Source organism: Drosophila yakuba, chromosome 2L, assembly GCF_016746365.2.
Source record: "Drosophila yakuba strain Tai18E2 chromosome 2L, Prin_Dyak_Tai18E2_2.1, whole genome shotgun sequence".
Taxonomy (NCBI): domain Eukaryota; kingdom Metazoa; phylum Arthropoda; class Insecta; order Diptera; family Drosophilidae; genus Drosophila; species Drosophila yakuba.
The window spans coordinates 11,395,147-11,417,920 of NC_052527.2; the positions used below are offsets into that span (position 1 = coordinate 11,395,147).

Sequence of the window (22,774 nt, forward strand, 5' to 3'; positions counted from 1 at the left end):
GACAATTTATGTGCAAAAACTATAATTAAGAACAATTTATTAACCAGCAGCGCACACCCAGTGGCAACCGCAAAATTTCGAAAGCATATTAATAAATATCCCAGTTAATTGCATTCTAAACATTGTCGTCTATGTCTGCAATGCGTGTTAATTACAAGCGAAATAAAGGAAACTACGACTTCACAACCAACATTACCCTGTACTTCAGATTATTGTTTTGTTAAATGATTTAAATTTATGCTCCAGTAACCAGGCCAAAACATGTTAATTACGTTACGAACAATAAACTAAATTAAATGGAAAACGAACTTTGTGCGAACACAAGATAGCAAATGCTGAGGAAAAGCTGGTATGGGCATAAATTGAAAAGTTGAGAATTTCTTAGGCATCTGCAATCAACTTATTCAAGGACATTTAAATTAATTAGGACACTTAAAGATAATTAGCTATATCATTTAACGTAAGTGCCATACTTGCTAGTGCACACTTTATGACCCTTTAATTGGATTCCAAATTAATGAAAATATTTAATAATCGCATGGCAATACTTTGTCAGATTGGTAGAGCAAAATAGCTGGCGGTAATGCAACTTAAAACTGGCCTCATTATTAAGGGGCAAACCAAATATTTAAATATTGCAGCGCACACAGGAAATGCAAGAGACACATAAAAGGTATACAGTGGAATCAGCTGCCAGGGAGTACGAGTATTTCAAATGATTTGTCATGTCAGAGTGCAAACACTTCCGGCTGTAATGGTGGCACAGTGGGAAAGGGAGGAGCGGGTGTAGTAGTGGCGCCGGAAATGTCAGGCAACAATTTTCCACTACTATGGGAAAAGTTTGCTCCTACTCTCTGGTGCTAAATGGGAGCAAGTTGCGCATTTGCCTTTTAATATTTATTGAGTTGCAGGTGCACCGCCCCGGCAACATTCATTGTTTGCTTTCGAAGTGCTTTTGCAACGCATCAAATATTACAATTTGCGAAACATTTATGCAAAATAGGTTGGAAGTGGAAATGCGGCGCATATATATATAAGTTCCCACTGTGACCTCTTTAACTATTTGGGGTCTACATATTATATCGCATAATGGTTGTTTATTTATGCTATTTACCTAGCTAATAACTAACCAACTGGTTGAACTTTTCTAAATAATGTCATTGGAGTTTCAATGACTTGGAGAAGCCTTTAAATTTGAAATTTTACCTATTTAAATTCCTCAACTTTAACGTTTCCAGGAGGCCTGCCAGAACTACATCCGCATCATGGTGGTGCCATCGCCGGGTCGCCTCTTCGTTTGCGGCACCAACTCGTTCCGGCCCATGTGCAACACGTATATCATTAGTGACAGCAACTACACGCTGGAGGCCACGAAGAACGGACAGGCGGTGTGCCCCTACGACCCCCGTCACAACTCCACCTCTGTGCTGGCCGGTGAGTACACCATTTACCATTGTATTACGGGCTACGATAATTAACAAATAAATCGAAGAACAATAAGGAATACATTCGCATAGCAAAAGGGTTGCCAAAACTGCACAGTGACAACACTGCGTATACGTAATTTTCCGGATTTTATAAAAATCATTTGCCAATACCCCTTAAAGATCCAATGCATTTATTTAAATGAAATCACTTTGAGGTCAGGGAAAGAATTACAAAAACACGGTCATATCAACCATTTTCAACGAATTCAGTTGCTAAGACTTTTTCTTCCTTCTGGTTTATTCTTGGTTTTTTCCCGCTTTGTTATGCCACTCGAATAATTTATTGTTCGCAGGCATTTTGTATGCGAATTGTCCATTTGGTTCCGGCTGTTATCGCCATTCGCAATAAGAGAGAAAAAAACCAGGAATGTGACTGTGAGTAGACTCATTGCATTGCCCCCATCGTTCAGGCATATAAATCGGTTAAAAATTGTCATTCATCATGCGATGCATGCGCTACCGCACTTCTTTTTTCAGGTTTGACTTCGTGAACGGAGCCGCATGATAAATTTGTAGTATTATTGTTCGGCTACCGAATGGCAGACAACTGCGAATTATGTGCGAAATATATTTCTCCGCCCACCAAAACTGATAAAAGATTTCGAAATTACCTACATACTCGATATTTGATTGAAATTTATGGCCCCACCAGGTGTGTTAAGTGGGTCGAACGTTTTCCTGAAAAGAAACTCGTTAAAAATATTATATATAAATTGACAGGGTTTAATATCCATATGATTTGGATTTCCTTCCACTTATGAATGTCAAAATACTTATTATTAAACCTGACTTTATGTCCACTCCAACTGTCTTCAATTGAGTATTTCAATTTGAAAGTAGTGGAGAGTAAAATAAAGTTACATTTCTCCTTGTGACACCGAATGCGCGTTGCATATAGAATGAACTTTTATTTCCGCCACTCGTGCAACCCAGAAACTCAGCCAATAAACAAGCGTATTTGGCGACTGCAACGATGGGGGAGAAAATATTTTGCAGCCCCCCATTGCATTTACCACCCACGTTCTAGCGCCTGCAAAGTCATAGTTTTGATAATATTTCCACTTGGCACCCATAAATCGACATTCTTTGCCGCCATGTTGTGAAGTTTTCGTGCAGTGATTTGTTTGCATTTCATTGTCTGCAGCCAGCGAAAACTTTGCCAAGAGCAAGGAAGAGTGGGTCGCTCATAGATAATATCGATAAACGTTTATAACAAACTTGAAAGTGTGTGTGTTTCTCCCTATGTGTTTGTGTGTGTGTCGGTGTGTGATGGGTTTTGTTGGTCCATCGGCATGAGAGGGCACCGAGTGTTGCCACAACTTCCGCCGGATGCAGCTGCCTTTCCCATGTGTGTGTGCTTCTTGCCTCCACACTCACTAACACTCACACACACACACAAGTGTGTTGGCAACTTGCCCACTTTTCCGCGCTCGTGACCCCCGTGCGCCCCCCTCAACACCGCGCCAATGTGGGTCATAAGAGTTTATCATCAACAAGCTGCCACATCCTGGCCAAAAAAGAAGCAGCCAAACCTGAAGCTGTTGTCAGCCGCCATTTTCTTTATTGCTTGCAGCCATTTATGCGCCCATTACTTTCCACACTGCCGCCGGGTATATCGACTTGCCACGCAGATTGAGTGCAGAAGCTCTGCACATTGAGATCACACCGATTTTAGCACTCACCCATAAGCTGATCTTAAATCGAAGTACAAATTACTTTCGGTTACAATAAGCCAAAGCTAAGAATGCACTACTGGGTACTAACAAGCCTAATCCGCTTTGCTTTTGCTCTTCTTTTTTTTTGGGTTTTTCCCTTGGCCTGCCCCCACTTTGTTCTTATTCCACTTTGATTTCCCTTCATGGTGCTAATATTAAATCGAAATTTATACATATAACCCCCGCGTCTTCAGTCATTTGCTTGGCTGGCTGTCAGTTTTGCAGTTTTGCTCGCCTTGCCAGGATTTAAGGATATGCGAGGCGGATTGGGGAACGGTTAGCCGGGCCATGTTGTTTAGATTACAAATTGCCCGGACAGAGGCAGGCCATAAAAAAAGCCCCAGTCCCATCATGGTGGTGCACTAAATAACAACAACAATGCCAGCGAGTCTAGAAAAGTTCCGATTCAGAAAGGCTGCAAAAAAAAAAAATATATAAAGAAAAAAAAACAACAAGGACGAGCGAAAAAAGTCGCCGAAAAACCAGAACAAGCTGAAAAATGTTATCAATTCAGGTTTTATTCGTGACAGGGCGTTGGTGTCATGGGCTGACGTGGGCGTGGTCGGTAACTGGCACAAAAGTTTTAACCCCCACCCCGCCGCCCATGACCATTTTATAGCCCCCTCTTGGCACCCCTCTTGTCCCTCAGTTGGCCACAGTTTTCTAACGCTTTGCGCAAAAAGTTCGTGGACACATTTTTGTGCCAATTTCGTTGTAAAAATATTGTTGTAACCATGATGAAGTTTTCAATTGCTTTTTCCACCAATATACGACCCACCCAGCTCAGTTCAGTTCAGTTCAGTTCAGTTCAGTCCAGTCCAACCGCCTTATCCTGTTCGCTTTCCTGGTGTTTCAATATGGCGGAAGGAATCTATTTTTGTTCGATTTAAAAAGTGCATGCGAAATAAATTTCATTCGCTGACAGTGTCACCCATCGAAATCGGCCAGCGAATACAAAACTTTGCCAATAAAAAATTAAGCACACCAAAAAGAGGAGGAAACAGAAACAGAAAAGCAAAAAGTTCTTATTTTGTCGAACCGGAGAAAATGGACAGAGGAAACACGTATTAGCCGGCTTTGTCGTTTAATTTGTTAAATGTTTTCATTTGGCATTAAGGTTAGAGCGGAAATGGTTGAGCAGTAGAGAGTTTCAATAGGTCTGGGTCAACATAGTTTCCATTAACAAGAACATATTTTTTATTATGATTACTAATTGATTTATGAAGCTAGGTTTCAAAGCAAGCTAAATTTTTAACATAAGATTTAAAATCTTACATTCTTAGCAAGTATTCCACTTTTAGGGGTCCTAAAAATCAGTTAAAATCTGTTTATTTTTAAATACCTTAAAACTCATTGGACCTTTCTATGACTGAGCCCTTTAGGCTTTGATATTTTACAAAATAATGTTGTGTTAACTGTCCCGCTTTGCGGCAGTTCGGTGCTCTGAATATTAAACGCCCTATCACGCTGATTTCAACCCCTATTTTGACCTTTTGTGGCACTCGAAAATATGGCTTAAATGTCTTACCAATTCGCACACGCCTCAGGAAACAATGCGAAGAATAGTAATAAATAATTTATAACTGCGCATTTGCCACATTAATCACGAGCCAACGCTGCTGTGCTGCCGGCCAAAAAGAAGAAAGTGGAGCGAGTTGGCCAAATGGCCAACAGCGGCCAAATCCCTTTCCGGCAAAGTTTGTCCCGTTCCCCAAAAGCCGACGCATATTAATTTCGGCACACTCCCCATTCAGACCTCCCCTCACCTTCGCATCCTTCGATGTCCTTCGAATTTTCCCTCTGCACGTCCGTGGATTCTCAGGCACAGCGAAGCGTACAAATTGCCATCACTTGCGTTCAATTTTAGACTTTTCCAAGCAAATGCACAAACGCGATTAAAATGCTGACGAATGTTGGTGAAAAGGGGCGTCAGGGGCAAGGAGGGGCTGGTCGGACATTGGCGCCGCCGAAAAATGTCAAGGACTCGGCAGGACATGGCGTATACGGTGACCTGTGAACCGGGAACACCATTGCCAAACCGTTCCCAGCTGCATTTGCATATCGCACAAACCGCTTCAATTTCACACCACGTTGGCACTTTTCGTCCTTTGCGCCGCTTTAAAGTCCACCCTCTCTGCGATTCAATTTCTGATTCTGTATAATTTATTTCCGCATTTTAAGCACACCTAGGGGAACGTCATTCAGAGATGTGTAAGTTTCAACCAATTCAACTTCTGGCATCGAGAACCTTTTAAGAACCTTTAAAATATGTGATATAAAAGAGCTGAGATTCTAAGCAATATTTTGTGGAGAAAACGGGAATTGCTTGAATTAACTAATTTATTTATTTAACAATTAAGGACCATTCTCTCGCATCATTTGCTTCTTAGGGTTATTTCTACGGATGTTTCGGGTCGTTGGGACCGAGAGCCAGAGCTCGTTAAAAAGTGAAGGAGGACTAATTTATTTTAGCCAACTTAAATTGGCTTAGGCGAATGACCAGAAGAAAACAAATGGCGCGTTATCTGGAAACCAAAGCCGGCTAAAAGGATGGCCCTGGTCAAAGTGCGGGTGCAATGCAAGATGAGAACAACAACTATGCTGGGCAAAAAAAAACAAGGCCAGCGACAGCAACAACTGTCAGTTTCATTAAAAACAATGAAATCTGCTAAGAGCCAAAAGTTTAAATGACCGTCTAACAACTGCAAAGGATAAAAAGGACACCAGCACTCACACACACACACACACACACACACACACATATCTAAGAGGGCACTCGAAAAGCTCTTGAAAAAAAGCTAGGCAAAAACGTCTGCAGCAAAATATGTACTCGAAAACAAAGTCCAAACAATAAACCAAATGGCGGAAGAGCAGAGAGAAAACGTTTGCAAAATAAGCTATACAAAGACCCCAAACAAGCGCAGCTTGTGACCCTTTTCAGCGGACAATGTGCGGACTTTTCTTGCTTCCTTTTTCCTATTTATGTCCAAGATAAAAACAATCATTACAAGAAACAATTAGCTGCCAAAAATGAGGCCAGCAGGACAGCCCATCTTTTCTTGGTTTAAAATCACTGGCTCTTTGAAATTTGGGGGAAAAAAAAGTTAGCTCAAAAGTTTCTATCTCATTTTTACATTTTAATTGATAAAAATTATATAGTACGGCTATATGAACTTCTTAAATAGTTTGGCACTTTGACACGGGTAAAAACTATGCACGAGATACAATTTTGTCTCTGCAAATGAGAAACAATTTCCCTTCCCTTTAATTTCCGTGAGGTGGGCTTCCTTTTTGAACTGCCAATTCGAAAGCAACTCATTCGAAATCCTGTGATTTGCTTTAAAGAAATTAGTATAATACAACATAGTGGCAACGTCTTTGCTTAAGCTTAAGTCCATTGCAATACAAACACACATAAAGGATGTTTCTTAAGTTGCCATTTGCAATTGCGGCCAAATCTCAGTTAGCCATTTTCATTTGCACAATAGAAACGCACTGAAGTGCCCTCGAAAATCAATGACAAGAAGCCACAGCAGCCAAGCTTATGTTTGGAAACATTTTCTTCAGACCACTTCTTGAGCACCCACTTTGGGGTAAAGACTGGAAAGACATTAACTTTTAATTCGATCGTTTATAAGCACAATGCAAAATCCCCCAGCAGATGCAGATGCATCTGCAAATGCAAATCTGGCCAAAGGGAGACCAAAAGCTGATAATTGCGGTGCGCCAATAAAAAGCGAATTAAGCTAATTGCCAAATTTTCAAAATCCCCCAAAAACATTTGGAATTGGAAAGCACCAGCGCCAGAACAAAGATGGCCCAAACCAAACCAGCAAAAAGCCCAAAAGAGTAATGAAAGTGGAGCAAAATGCGAAACTGCTACAGAGGAGCGCACATGTTGCCAAAACTTTTCAGCCATTATTCCACTATTCCACCCTCGTTATTTCCCGACGTCTGCATTTCTATAAGAGTACAAGTGAAGTGTAATTACAGCCAAAAATTGATAACACACAAAAATGGCAAAGAGAATGTGTTCCCTCGGCACTCAGCCAGTGCAATTAAAGTACTAAAGATCCTCTTGAAAGTAGGTCAGGCGTATAGTGTAATTAACCCAATTGATGCGGCAGAAAGTCTCATCCAAAATACCAAATTTCGAACGAAAATCGATCTGCTTTACAAGCGCCACTAAGCTTAAACCCAGATTACTTGGCTTGAAACTAATTAGACAACGTAAATGATAAGACTTAACAATGCAATACACACGGCATGTTTTTTCCACTTGATTATTCAGTATAAATAAATCACACATTGCTTAGATATCATCTAATGTAGCTTGAACATTATCCAATGCCACGCTATGTTTCCGCTAATTTCCATAAAATGAAGCAATTTAACGGATTGAAACACAGCAGACAATTGTACTTCAAGAGTCCACCTAGAAATGCATTGATATGCATAATGCAAGTTTGCACGGTTGAGGGTAATTACTCCTAAGTGGACTATTTAACTAAGGGCCTTACACTCGACATTTGCAGGCATGGATAAACGTAATTCAAGGTATTTAACAAGGGCCAAAAGCAATGTTTTTATGCTTAGACCCTGAAAAATGGCAATTATAAGTGTGTTTGAGCGCGACTGTGTGTGTTGGATATCAAATATTTAAAACACAACGTACCGGTAATAAAGCTTTCCCCCGTTTTCCAGCTCGATTCCCGCCGGTGCTCTCGTTATTTCGACCCTCTATCCCTGTACGTCCTGTCATTGAAAATGAGTGTAATTTATGTATTAGCGTGTGCCCCAGTGTGTGTGTGTGTGTGTGTGTTGCCGGCCGCATAATAAAACATGCAAAAATATGCAAATTGCCGCAGTCAACGCGATGAACTTTCATTACGCCTTGTTCCCGTCGCTCTAAAGAGCATTTTCCGCTTTCCTCGACTAGCCCAGAAAATCGATTAAATCACTTAAAGAGTTTATCGAACTTTATGCCACAGTCAGAAGGCAGCGTTTGAAGAACGCTTCAAGCCGAGCAAGACTTTATGAGAAGCGCATAGAGAGGCGCCGTGTGCGAAAGGGATGGCGCAGAGACATGGCCGATGTGCATAATTTTTGCACGCTAGATTGTCATTTAAAATGAGTTAAGCCCGGCCAATTGCTGCAATGCGGAAAACTTCCTCAAAGCCTTCAGTCTGAGTCGGATTTTGAGTCCAAGTCCTTGTCGGTTGGTTGGTTGGTTGGTTGGTTGGACGTGGGTCGTCAGGTAACTGGCGTTATAATGAGCAAACAATAAAAGCAAACGTCGCTGTACGAAACAATGACGATAACGAGAAAGAGAAAGACAGCGTGCAAAAAGAAAGGGATGGGGCAAAGAACACACACAAACAAAAACCAATTAGATGCAGCGAGGACAGCGAAGGCCAAAGGTGGCAGCTGCAACTTTTCGTGTCCTGTCGATGTTGCGACAGGTCGACCGTTCGCTGTGGCGATTGAGGGGAACTGGGGAGGGGGGCACGTCCTTTTCGCATTGTGCAACTTGTTAGCGAAGGCCAAAGAAAGCAGCTCGAGTTCAACAAAAAAGTATCCTAAATACAACTACGACAATGACGACCATCTATCGCTATGCTAATTGCATTCTCATTGTTAATTACGAGCATTTAAGCAAAAGTTTTCTTTTTCCTAGCATTGCCAGCTTTTGAACACAAAACTTGGCATGGTTTTTTTGGGGTTTTAAACTCTTTTGTTAGCATTAAAAGTTTACATTTAAAAAGATTTTACAAATTCAAGCAGTAAAGTAACATTTTATTTAGCTGCTTGAGATCTCTTTTTTAAGATATTCAGCATAGGCTTTACGATTTTGATTTAAGATTCCCTGTCCATTGACTTCACTTGGGAGATGGTTTTTATTGGCCGTTAGCCCCACCTGTACCCCCAATGCTGCCTTTGACAACCCCTCTTTTGCTTCCTGCCCTTCCCACCTGCCTTTAAAAGGACTTTTCGGGACTTCCCCCACTTTTACTTTTCACTCACAGCGTGACTTTTACAGCCTCTTAATTTAAGCATTCGCCTGTCGAAGACTCAGAGGGTTTCTTTCGACGAGGGCCAATAGGAGCAGTATTTGGCGGGTTGGGAGGCAAAAATTAATTTGTTGCAGACGACGCTTTTAATGTGGCATTGTGTTAAATTAATGTGCCACTCGCTTGTTCCTCGTTCGATGCCTCTTAACATTTTCCTGCTCACGTTCCTGTCACGTAATTCCCGTTTTCCATTCCGCCCTTCAGTGTACCTGCCACGCCCACGTGCCGCCTTGTAAATTTGATAGATTACTGAGAGACCACAATAGACGAAAAGCCAAAAACACGACCCAAAATCATGGAATTCTATTGAGTTGCTTGCTACCCATCGCTCATTTACCCATTCTTCAGAAGTCATAAACATGAAATTTCGCCTACAGGCTTTGCATCAATCAAAACTAACTGAGATACCGATAGAAATTTACGAGACTAATAATAAAATAAAAAAGATTCAAAATTGTGTGCGTGGCAGATTTGGGCGGTTTATGGGCGTTAGAGTGGGCGTGGCAACATGGGTCAACACGGAATTGGGTCAGAGAGATTAAATCAAAAGGGGTAGAGATTAGTAAGTGAGCTTTTATTAAAATAGGTCAAAGAACCACATAATCAACTGATAAAGAATTGTTTTGAGCTTAGGGCGGGACCCGCTAAAATTATGTAAGAAATAATAAATTAAAAAATTAAATTTTTTGTGGGCAATACTAACCTCTTGTTAGAGCCGCTATAGTCACTGCAGGCAATGCAATCTCCTCCATTGATAATGATATCGGGAATAGCTAAATAAAGACATTTTGTTATCAAGGACATAATAAATTGAAAAATACAATTGTTTGTGGGCAATACTTACCTCTGCACAGAGCCAAAAGGCCGAACCAGAAGGAATTTCATCTTCGAAGTAGTTGGAACAGAAGTACTAACTAAACTGATACTGTTGTCCGTCTGATCCAGAATTTATGCTCTGCCGACAATACGATGGGATCATCTGTTATCAGGTTTTTTGTTTTTGCGGATCCGAAGTTTTAGTTTTTAATGTGCCCTACGCTAATGGTAATATTCCCAACTTATCAGTTCTATTTCCCAATTTGAGCAACCAAGTATTAATTTGCAATTCGTATATTCATATAAAATAATAACGTCACTTTGTTTATTATTATTATTATTGAGAAATTAGGCCTAATTAAAATTATGCGGAATTTTGGATTAGCTATAGCAGCTGAGGGCCTTAAGCTAGACTTCACTTTATTTATTTATTATCAAATAATCATTAACCGAAAACAACTAATAAAAAAACACCAGAAGAAATTTTCGATTTTTTTCTGGCATATTGATAGAAATAGGGAAAAACGAGAACTTTATATGGTCGGAAACGCTTCCTTCTGCCTCTTACATACTTTTCAAGGGATCTAGTATACCCTTCTACTCTACAAATAAGGGGTATACATATATACATATATTAAAATATACATATACGAGTATATACACTTGACGATTGTTTTGCCGAGTTGTCTGGATGGAAGTGCTGAGATTTCGATGCCGAGACAGCAAAGCCATTTCCGGCCAGACAAAAAGCTGAAGCTCGGAATTTCCGTTTCTATTGTTCGCGCCTGATTCTGTTTTTCCATATTTATTTCACTGGCTGTCTTTATTTTATTGCTGCCGGAGCTCGAAAAGGACAAAGTCAAAGTCTCTGACAAGCGCGAGCCAATTCGCTGCACAAACAAAAATCAAAACGAAAACGACAGCGACAAAATGAAAACACAAAATAAAAATAAAAACAAGAAAATCTCATTTATCTTCTCAATGTGGCCGCAGGCGCATTCAATGCCATCCAAGAAGACATGTCAAACTTCTCCCCTCAATGTTGTCGTTGTCGTTTAGCTTAATGGAATTTGTCGCTAGCATTTAGTCCGCCAACAGGGCGTATGTGTGTTGGCTTGTGCCCGATGTACAGCAATTGGCAAATACTTTATAATGTCCGAGATGAATTTGCTTTAATGCATAATAGATGGATGCAGTACTAGTACAATTTAATTGAAAAAGTACATTTTGTAAGTTTTTTACTTGTGTGCAGGTAATAGAATTACACGTAATTGACATTTATCTGTGACATTTTAATGCCAGAAACGCCTGTTTCTTGGCCCACTTTTAAAGCACTTAAAGTATTCGAATTTACTAAACCAGCGTTTCCATATATCCCTGCTCTCCTTGCAGACAACGAACTGTATTCCGGTACCGTGGCGGATTTCAGTGGCAGCGATCCGATTATCTACAGAGAGCCCCTGCAGACCGAGCAGTACGATAGCCTAAGTCTCAACGGTAAGTTCGTGGACGCGATTGTAGCCACTTGTGGTAATTGAAAATGTCATGGACCCTGTCAGGATGGCGCTTCCGTTTTGTAAGCGCAGTGCGAGTCCTGGATACGCAGACCCCCCCTATCCCCCTATCCCCCTATCTCCCTGCCGCCTGCGCCCATGATTGTCCATGGTGTCCTGTCGAATGTCAGTTAGCGATGGCCCGCGATTGCCTTTTGCATATTTCAAGGGCCTTGGCCATGTTCAGCTTCCATTAACTGAATCTGAATCCGAACCGACATGGCACGTTCGACTGTCATTTACCACCGAAGATGTGCGACAGACTTCATAATTCATATTAAATTGCCCGTATCGGAAACTATTACTTTACTTAACGGTTCTAAAGTGCTTCACTGAAAATAAACCCGATTTTTAACTAAGCATTTATTGAATGCATGGGTATTTGCTTTTAAGGTAAAAGTCAAGTCATAGACAACTATTATTTACACTTTGTCAGTTCGGAAACTAATGAATTTTAATTCAGCTATTAAACCCAAATACGTCGTTTATTCAGAAACTTTGCATGGGAATGAATCCATAAAACCAATATTACCGACTGACGCAACATATTACCCGCCATATACATCATAAATTCATGGAAATTGACAACATCTGAACACTGACAGCTATAAAATTGTTTACAATCTCGAAAACTATAAATGAATTTGATGACCGAACTTTTTGCCATTTCTCGTCTCGCAGCCCCCAACTTTGTGAGCTCATTTACGCAGGGGGACTTTGTCTATTTCTTCTTTCGGGAAACCGCTGTGGAGTTCATCAACTGTGGCAAGGTGAGTACACGTGCAACATCCTATCGATGAGTTTTCCAATCGATTTGGGGCATTTGGAGCACTTGGAGCATCAGCAAATGCAATCAAACGCGGCGAAGACACAATCAAAGTTGGACAGAGAACAACTGCTGATGCTCGGATTATTTATGCTTTGCAGATTGTCGCATTTGTTGGTGCGCCTCACTTCATCCAGACATTTGCTGGCCCCAAGCTGAGCAAAATTAATATCTTATCATTTCATGCGATGCTCTTGATGCTCTTTTCAGGCGATTTATTCGCGCGTTGCCCGCGTCTGCAAATGGGACAAAGGTGGCCCGCATCGATTCCGCAACCGCTGGACATCCTTCCTCAAGTCCCGCCTCAACTGCTCCATTCCCGGCGATTATCCTTTCTACTTTAACGAAATCCGTAAGTGTGCGGCTTTAAGTGCATGAATGAATGAATTGAATTTAGCTTTTAGCTGTGTAATTGAACAAGTGTGTCTGACGTTTGTTATTGAAATTGACAGCGTCGCTCATCCAACTAAAATGAGTTTTCACAGTATTAATTAGTAAATTGCCGTTTGGCAATAGCATTTGCAATTGCATTTTGCTGTTACCCAGATTTTACTAAATAAAATGTTTTGTGAACAACGTAAATTATGTTCCTAATTGAAAGCAAACAGTTAAATTGCTGAAAATATGTTAAATAATACATCAATCCTCGTTGAATTTCGCACCAAATTCTACATCTATGAAACATTTGACGGCAAATTAAAATATTTCATTTATTTGCCACATTTAGAATCTGCCAGCAATCTGGTGGAGGGACAGTACGGCTCGATGAGCTCGAAACTGATCTACGGAGTCTTCAACACGCCGAGCAACTCGATTCCCGGCTCAGCGGTTTGTGCCTTTGCCCTCCAGGTGAGTTTCCCTGCCATCGAATTGTTTCTTGAAATGGAAAATTTAATTTTGCTCCCTCAGGACATTGCCGATACGTTTGAGGGTCAGTTCAAGGAGCAGACGGGCATCAACTCCAACTGGCTGCCAGTTAACAACGCCAAGGTAAGAGCTTAAGAGCCCCCCAATCCTTGAGCGTGAAAATCGGAAATCGCAAATCGCAAATCCCGAATTTCTTGTGACCGCACTCCGGCACATCTGTTGCCTGGCAAATTTATGACTTATGGCCGGCTTGCCATAAAAATGTATTCTTCGCTTGGCACAAATTCTGCATTTGCATTTTCGAATGCTATTGCCAATTTCCAGCAGATGACTGCACATGTCGCCATCGATTTGGGGCTTGCCTTCATGCGCCATAAGGACTTGGCACTGCAAAGCAGTAACTAAAGAATCGTCTTATTGGACATACCAGTATTTATCCCTCTATTCAAGTCTTAAATCTATAGTTGGTGACAAAATTTGAAATTCTTATGCTTCACTGATTACTATTAATATGTGTTTTATATCCTCCTTTTTTTAGGTGCCCGATCCTCGACCCGGTTCCTGTCACAACGACTCGAGAGCGCTTCCGGATCCCACACTGAACTTCATCAAAACACACTCGCTAATGGACGAGAATGTGCCGGCATTTTTCAGTCAACCGATTTTGGTCCGGACGAGCACAATGTGAGTAAATGCATGGCGACATACGTATACATATATAGTATGCACGTGGTCCTTATTTCGTTGCTACGTCACTTCCGTTTCCGGTGCGAGAGATATGACAGAACTGCAAAGGGTAGTAAATAAATCCGTACACTACCAACCAATTGGCCAACTTCGGCTGGTTTCGTGCTTGTTGCTGATTCAAAAACACACGACGCACATATCACATATACTTGTGGCAACTCTTAAACTATTGCCGCATTCATGAGTAGTATCATGCTTGGCTCTGTCGTCGCACACAAAATGCACAAACTTACTGGCTTTCAACAAGCATATCCTGCCATAGATTTGCCATCGCACGGGTTTATTCCCTCCATGTTGCAGCATCTGTTTCAGTTTATGGAAATTCGATAAGGTGTTAGTCAGCGCAAATAACCGTAAACCGTAGCAACCTGAACTGCAAACGGAAAAGGAATGAAAACGACTGGGTTGTTGCAATAAATTATTTGCCAGGCCGGAGGGTGGAATTTAAAAATTCAATTTGGTAACTTTTCCATGTAATTGAGCCACAATTATGGCGAATGCGCCGAGATGTGTGCTGGCAAAGTGGTGAAACTTTAAAGAGGGCTAAATCATAGGCGAGCCACTGAGCACCACTTGCGACTGGGAGTTACTGCTGCACAGTGGGGCAAATATAGCACTATTTGCTCAAATTATATGAAATATAAATAGACACATTTACTCGCACTTTAGGCATGGTTTGTTTAGTCCATCCTACAAATTTCTAATCGGAATTCACAGATTACTCGATTTAGTAGAAAAGCTCATTGCCAAAATGATTCTAGAGCACCACTGTGGCCAAATGGTGGCTCAGGTGGTGGGGCAGCTGCAGTTGCCTTTGCGATAGTTTGAAGCAAACGAAGCGAGCCAGCCAGAAGGAAATGCATGGATGCGCTGAGGAGGCAACCCGTAACGAAAATATGTATGCACAACTGAATAAATTAGAATGAAATATGGAACACGTAGCAACAACGCAGTCTGCGGACCTGCTCCTGCATCCGCATTGGCATCCCATCCACATCCGCATCCGCATCCCCTGAACATTTTCTGTGCCACATGAGCACACCACAACAAATGTACGTGGAGTGGGTGAAGTGGGTGGAGTGGGTGGAGTGGGTGGAGTGGGTGGTGTCGGTGGAGTGGGGTGTGGTGGTGGGTAATGTGGGGAGGCCACTTTCTGCAACTGACTCACTGCATTTTGGGCGACTGGAGCAGCGGATGCTTCGCCCGAGGACGCGGGCGTGGATCGGAATTTAATCAAGACCCCGGGACACTCAATTGAAAGCCATAAAAATGCGCAAAACTTACTTCAGCATTTTTTTTTCTCATTTTGTGGCTCAGCTGCTCTCACATGGCAGAACGTCAACTTTTTGACTTAATCCTGATTTAAATCCCACTGCCTTAAACTGAGATTTGCTATTTGAAGACATGATTAGGCGTCATCTTGAGTCCATAAATCAATTTATTAACTGGGTCATAGATGTATCCTTCTTATTGAGGGCAAGTCAATATATAATCATCGCAAGGATGCGTTCAAATGCAGATTTATAACGCAAGGGATGTGTGTTTAATACAATTTATTAGCAATAGTCATAAGAGGTGCTGCAAAACATTCGGGACACATTAAAAAACATAGTTTTTCAAGTTTTTAAATACTTTAAGCCACATTCAGCATTTCGCCTTTCTGTCACCAGTAATCGTAAGATTACTTTTAATTCCCTACGGCTCTTGGCCGCTTAGTCTTTGAGCCAGGTCAAGCTTGTTGTGAAAATTCATTTATCATGTTTTCCAATTCGGCACAAACAATGCGCATAAATTATTCTCCAGTTGAAACCAGGGCGAAATGCCGCAAAGCGAGGGCGTCGTCAATGCGATAGGCTGGATAATGTGGGGGATTTATTGAACGCAAATGACAAAATCAAATCAAAAATTCTACAGAATTTATGGCATTTGGCCAAAACATAAATTTATTATAATTCCGTTCGTTTTGGCCATCCCATTTCCGCTCCCCGAGTGCCAGCTGCCTGTGCGAAAAGGCGGGGGGCGTAGTCGAAATAAATCTGGAAAAAAGGCAAATAATTTGCATAGTGGTATGGAGTGGAGGCAGGAGGAGTTCCGAAAGTTTACAGCAAGTTGAAAGCCGTACTCATGAAATGTCGACAAAAGTTGAATGTACCAGCTCGGGCTCCGTTACAAATTGTTTCCTGACGCAGACCGGAAGCATCCCATATTCAACCGATTGCAGACAGCCAGCTGGCTGACCATATCCCGTGTGCATCTTCCTGGCCCAAGATATCGCATTGTGCTTAACGTGTTCTTATCGCTTTCGCTGCCAGGTTACCAACGGGGTGGCGACTTGGTTCAAGTCCAAGTGGGAGGTGGACAAATGACGACCAACTTCCCGCCCATTGTATACCGCCCATTTGTCTGGCAAGTTGGCTGTCATCGTCGCCCTTTGAACTGATCGGAGCGATACAAAAAGTTGGCAACATTTTTGCAAGTTTCAATTGCCAGAACTTTGTACTTTGACCCCGAGCAGGACGTGTTCTTGGGTCCTGTGCTAGCGATTTTTCTCTCTCGTCCTACTCACATATTTGTTTTGCATACGCTGAAGTTTCATGAAGTCCGTCAGCTTTAAAATTTCAAACCAAAAATTAACAAAATCTAGTTAGTCCAAATGGTTAAGTAAATGTTGCAGAGCTCAACAATGAAGTTTCCTTTACAAATAGAGATAGAAATATTATGATGAAAACCCAAAACTCCAAATTCCGCAAAATATATTAGATTAGTATCAAAGAGCTTACAGCCAAATGCTTTGACAAACAATTTTCATTTTAAATTCCAGCCTTAAATTGTTTGAAATGAAAACTTTGTTCGATGCATTTTTTGTTGCACCATTGTTGAGCAATTTGGAAATTGTTGCTCCACACAGACCGGAGTACCGAAAACAAGATTAGTTAATTAACAATAAAAAAGCAGAGCAATGGAGCACAGTTCCCAGTTCTCAGCTCCCAGATCCCAGCTCCCATTTGGTGGCCCATTTCAGCTGCCGGGCATTTGCATTTAAATCGAGGCAGCAGGCATGACAGCAACAATGGACATGGACCTGGCCACAAATGTTGCAACAACGCGGACTTTGGGGGCAGACGGGCGTCGTTTTTGCGGTGAAATCAGTGGGAAGTTTTCGTTTTTATTTCATCTACTTGTGTTGTTGTTTGGAATATGTTTTTTTCCATAAAAGCACAAACAGTTTGTTGCTGTTGCAGCAGCATTCGTTGCCGTCCGTATGTATCTTGTATTGTCAGTCATGTTGCAGTGGTAGTTGTTTGTTCAAGTCCTCGACTAACCAGTCCTGCCAGACAAACAGCCAAACAGCCAACAACCCAGCCACAGACTTTTCCTTCAACATTCCGACAGCGAGCGCCATTTTGGCATCCGTCCATTATTAATGGACATCTAACCGAAATGACAGACGTACGTCCATTGTCAGGAGAACTGGCGAAACACAATGTCGCAAAATAAAGAAAACATGGATTGACATTCATTCCACCATTTGGATGCTGACCGCCAGAGTCGTTGATAAAAGAGGTATTAGATACAAATGAAATGGAATGGGAAAAGTAATTAAGAAGCAGTATAAATTTGGGCGACATTTAATATATATGTACATTTCTCCCTATTCATTTCGTGTCTTCTTCTTTGACAGATACCGCTTCACTCAAATCGCCGTAGATGCACAGATCAAAACTCCTGGCGGCAAGACATATGATGTTATATTTGTGGGCACAGGTGTGTATTGCCTATCAAATTATATTATACGTTTTGGACATTTGTAAAATCATATTAATATATTTAATATTGCAACAGATCATGGCAAGATTATCAAGTCAGTGAATGCCGAATCAGCTGACTCCGCAGAAAAAGTCACCTCCGTTGTCATCGAGGAGATCGATGTCCTGACCAAGAGTGAGCCCATTCGCAATCTGGAGATAGTCAGAACCATGCAGTACGGTGAGTAGTGCTTTTTGTCAAAAAGAACTTTGTTAGCAAGTGGCATTAAAACCTTTTTTTTCCGATCCGCAGATCAACCCAAAGATGGCAGCTACGACGATGGCAAATTAATCATTGTGACGGACAGCCAGGTGGTAGCCATACAATTGCATCGTTGTCACAATGACAAAATCACCAGCTGCAGGTGAGTGCACTCCTTTCACTCCCTCCCTCTATCAACGAACTCCAGACAATGGCATTTTTATTATCATGTAACAATTTGCGTGACTCTCGCTTGTCGCTTGTCAGACACTTGACAGCCTCAATATGCAGTGAATTCATGGAGATTACACTTGACTTTTACGCACTTGTAAATTTTGTCAAACAGACATAATGCTCAATATATTAATATAATGCTCAATATATAATATTTAATAAGAAAACTAAGAGATGCCATCTAAATCATAAATCAAATATTTCAAGTTAGATCACCAAATGTTAATCCTTCACTTGTACATATCTCCTTGTCGATTTTTTCTGAGTGCACGTATTTATCCACAATTCATCGTCTGTTCGCAGTGAGTGCGTCGCATTGCAGGATCCCTACTGCGCCTGGGACAAAATTGCCGGCAAGTGCCGTTCGCACGGCGCTCCCCGATGGCTGGAGGAGAACTACTTCTACCAGAATGTGGCCACTGGCCAGCATGCGGCCTGTCCCTCAGGTGAGTGCCGAGTTCTACGGCCAAGTTCTACGTTCCTAACTGGCCAAGAGTGTCGAGATTAACGACATTCTGGTCCTGCAGGCAAAATCAATTCGAAGGATGCCAACGCCGGGGAGCAGAAGGGCTTCCGCAACGACATGGACTTATTGGATTCGCGGCGCCAGAGCAAGGATCAGGAAATCATCGACAATATTGATAAGAACTTTGAAGGTGATTTACCTAAACGCATTTCCAGCATATTCTTCCATCATATTTATTTTGCATTTGTTCGTTTTGTATTATGCACGTACCCGCTTGCCACTTTGCCCCTGTCACTTCCCCTGCGACCTTCGACCTTTGCTTGTTGTCTTCTCCTTGTTGTGTTGTCTACCTCGCAAATCATATTTTCATTTTGTCGGGATTCCCCGGACTCCGACTGCCGGCTTGTTGGCACTTTATGCCATTCAAGTGCCGTGAACTTGCATTTTCAATTTATCTAAAGCGAATTTGTTTTTATGAGATTCAATTTATTTGTAAGCGCTGAATATTGGTGGAATACACCGGCTTTGGCTGTAATTCATAAGACAAGGATCATTTTTGATTTACTAAACTAAGTTGTTTAAGGAAGCACATTATAGCAATACTAATCAAAAGTAACATAATTCATTTAAACAAGTATTATTAAACGATAAACTTACTAATCTTAAATGCTTTTGAATTCATACTCAATATTTTGCCTGCCTTCGCTTCATTTAATATCTTGTATATATTTCATAATAAGCTACTTACCAAGATTTCAATTCAATTTATTTATATTTTTTTTAAACTAATAACGAAGTCTTTTTCAAGTTAATCTCTCGTTGTTGTACAAGATTACTAACTGTTCTTGTTCATATTTTTTCTTGTTTCTTTCATTATGATTTCTGAACCATTACCGTGCAATTACCTTATACCGTGCGTTCTAAATTCGATGTTTGGATGTTTATTGATGTCGTTGCAATAATGGACCAACCTCCATAAAACCCGATACCCACACTGAAACAACAAACCAAATCAATAAAATCGTTGCATATTTGTTGTGATTTGGAATGTTTGTTGAATGTTTTGCCTAATGCACACACTGTATCGATGCGAAACCAACTGAATCCCCGAACCTCCACTAACCGAAGGTCCCCAAATCTCTGCAGATATAATCAACGCCCAGTACACGGTGGAGACCCTCGTGATGGCCGTACTGGCCGGTTCGATCTTCTCGCTGCTGGTCGGCTTCTTTACAGGCTACTTCTGCGGTCGCCGTTGCCACAAGGACGAGGACGACAATCTGCCGTATCCGGATACGGAGTACGAGTACTTCGAGCAGCGCCAGAATGTCAATAGGTGCGTATAGGCTAACTCGTAGTTAGTAGGTTCTTTAATGCTCGCAGCAAACGGGCGCTAAAAAGTAGGCAATGGTTTTGTGAACTAGGTGTTCCACCTTCTAGGGTCGTGAGCTTCAACTCCGTTGTATTTGTACCAGTTAGTAACCGTGCTTTCATCCACACAGCTTCCCCTCGTCCTGCCGCATCCAGCAGGAGCCCAAGCTGCTGCCCCAGGTGGAGGAGGTGACATATGCGGAGCCGGTGCTCCTGCCCCAGCCGCCGCCGCCCAACAAGATGCACTCGCCCAAGAACACGCTGCGCAAGCCCCCGATGCACCAGATGCACCAGGGACCCAACTCGGAGACCCTCTTCCAGTTCCAGCCCGACGGCTACAACACCCAGCAGTCGTATCGCGGTCGCGACAACTTCGGCACACTGCGTTCCCACCAGGTGATGGTAAGTAGTCAGTACTATATACCTCTATATCCGATTTGTAACATCGATTACCATTCGCAGGGCGATAATTACAGGCGCGGCGATGGCTTTTCCACCACCCGCAGCGTCAAGAAGGTGAGTTGAGCCAGCACTTATAGCGATCAGCGATCTGGGAGAGCAGAGCGATTTGTTTTTTATTTTCCGACTATCGTATCGTATCTACAACTAATCTCTAACCGTATCCATTGCGCTCTTTTCGATGTTGTTCGACATTTATTGACATTAGTTAACTAACTTGCTCGCCCATCGAGAGTCCTTGTGCTGCGCTTGTATTTGATTGAACTCTCCTCACACAATCGTCGATTGGTGTATTTCTTAGCCTCACCTTTACTATCTGTGTGTGTTCTTGTGTTCGAGTGTGTGCGATGTGTGTGTTAACAAGTTCATATAAAGCACCAAGTCGCATCAATGTCATATATCATTACAAAATCAAATCATATTGCTAACATTGTAGTTAATGTTGTTGTGATCTTATTCTTTGCTTACTCGTAACCTCTGCACGCTTATCTATGATTTAAACACTTGTAATCACTATTTTAACTAATATAAGAACATTTTTTGGGGCTGTGTGGCATATTATCAGCGTCTAAAATGAACAATAAACTCTGTTTCACTGATATTTCAACGAATTCTTCATAATTTAACCCGGCTTTTCATCACTCATGATCAACAGCATGTTAATTTACCATCTTCATTCCGTAATCATAGCTTTAATTTTCGGGTTCTGTCCCAAGGCTGGAAATACACCAATCGCTCAGATAAATGGGATTGGATATCTGCAGGGCTTTCTTAGTACTTAGTACCCCTATTTCTATCTAAGCATTTGTACAGCTACATACATTCTTACTACTCACTCTTAAATCAGCTCAATGAGAAACTCTTTCTATCGATACTAACTTTTGCATTCTAAGAACAACACAAGAAGACAAAAAAAAAAAACAAACTGAAACCGAAACCGAAAAAACAAAAATCTATCTCTATCTTTTCTCTATTCTTCTTCCCCTTTTTACATTAGGTTTACCTTTGAGACGGGAGTGGGGCGGCTGAAACCAGTCAGGGACTAATTACCCAAAATATGGTAAATACTTATTTATAACTAAAGCCATTTTAGTTTATTTATTTCACTTAATTTTGATTTATTTTGATTTCGTTCTGTCCTTTATGGTTTCACGTTTCTTTGGCGGGCTTTCGTTTGCTGTAATTATTAATCTGGAAAATATTTTGCTCAAAAGCTGCAATACGGAAGCTCTCTTCGCAACGAGCTAAACCGAAATTCCGTAGGCAAAAAGTAATTTTCAAAATCTCCCCGATTTCGCTCTCACTTTGCATAATTCAATTTTCAAATTTTGAGCACCATTGCAAATTTTTGTTTTCATTTTCTTTAGATATTTAGGCACTGTTGCAGAAGCTTTGCTGTTTGCTGTTTGCTATCTCCTACTCTCTTCACTCGACCTTACTTTTTGTTCCACATCACACATTTTCGAATGGCTAAAAAGGTTATCGATCAATCATGCTGCTCTATAGCTCAATAGCTCAATAGCTCAATCGTTCAATCAGGCCAGTCCAGCCCAGTCAGCCATCCCGCGCCCAACTCGCTTCGCAAATCGCCAGCGCTTCCTTCAACCTCTGTTTGACCCCTGCGTGATTGACAGTATGTATGTGTGGGTGTGTGTGTGTTGTCTGGTTGGATACGGCGTCATCCGATGTACCCACATTCCAGCACCGAAATTCCCACCAAGCCTAAACCCCCCTGAACCCCACTTAACCTCTTGAACTCTTCTGCATGGGCGCCAAATTCCCAATTCAATAAACCCAATTGATTACACGAAAGTACTTCACAGATACTTGAAACAATAGGAAGTGCGTGTGTGCATCTTAGATTACATTTGATTTTTAAGATACCAATATAACGTATAACCCGATAATAATAAACCTACTACCCCACCATGATACATGAACTTTTTTGCTTTTGTTTCTATATATGGTATATGCTAAACATTTGATTTCTTTTATTGCTTGCCCACTAAAATCTTCAGATCCGATATTAATTGGAAGTTATTGCATTAACCCACCAGAAATCCGAAATAAAACGGTACACAAATAGTTCAATTTTAACCAGATCTTTATTTCGGCTCATAGAGCCACACGTTTTGAAATACAAATTGAAATTGG

General features: G+C 41.4%; 1 protein-coding gene and 1 long non-coding RNA gene across 2 annotated transcripts in view; one reads left to right on the forward strand and one right to left on the reverse strand.

The window, feature by feature from the left end:
• The window catches only part of LOC6527764 (semaphorin-1A), a 124,736-nt gene that overhangs the window by 96,947 nt on the left and 5,015 nt on the right, over window positions 1–22,774 (forward strand). Inside the window, 15 exon segments of the mRNA XM_039371587.2 lie at window positions 1,239–1,434; window positions 11,482–11,586; window positions 12,324–12,412; window positions 12,679–12,820; window positions 13,196–13,317; window positions 13,378–13,458; window positions 13,874–14,019; window positions 17,765–17,847; window positions 17,926–18,069; window positions 18,142–18,253; window positions 18,628–18,770; window positions 18,852–18,980; window positions 19,919–20,126; window positions 20,293–20,563; window positions 20,624–20,677. Coding sequence (XP_039227521.1) covers window positions 1,239–1,434; window positions 11,482–11,586; window positions 12,324–12,412; window positions 12,679–12,820; window positions 13,196–13,317; window positions 13,378–13,458; window positions 13,874–14,019; window positions 17,765–17,847; window positions 17,926–18,069; window positions 18,142–18,253; window positions 18,628–18,770; window positions 18,852–18,980; window positions 19,919–20,126; window positions 20,293–20,563; window positions 20,624–20,677 — 2,025 coding nt within the window.
• Window positions 9,827–10,502, reverse strand: LOC120320818. Its single transcript, XR_005560391.1, has 3 exons — window positions 10,118–10,502; window positions 9,977–10,046; window positions 9,827–9,917 (listed from the first exon to the last, which is right to left on the reverse strand). It is a non-coding gene; the product is annotated as an uncharacterized LOC120320818 (long non-coding RNA).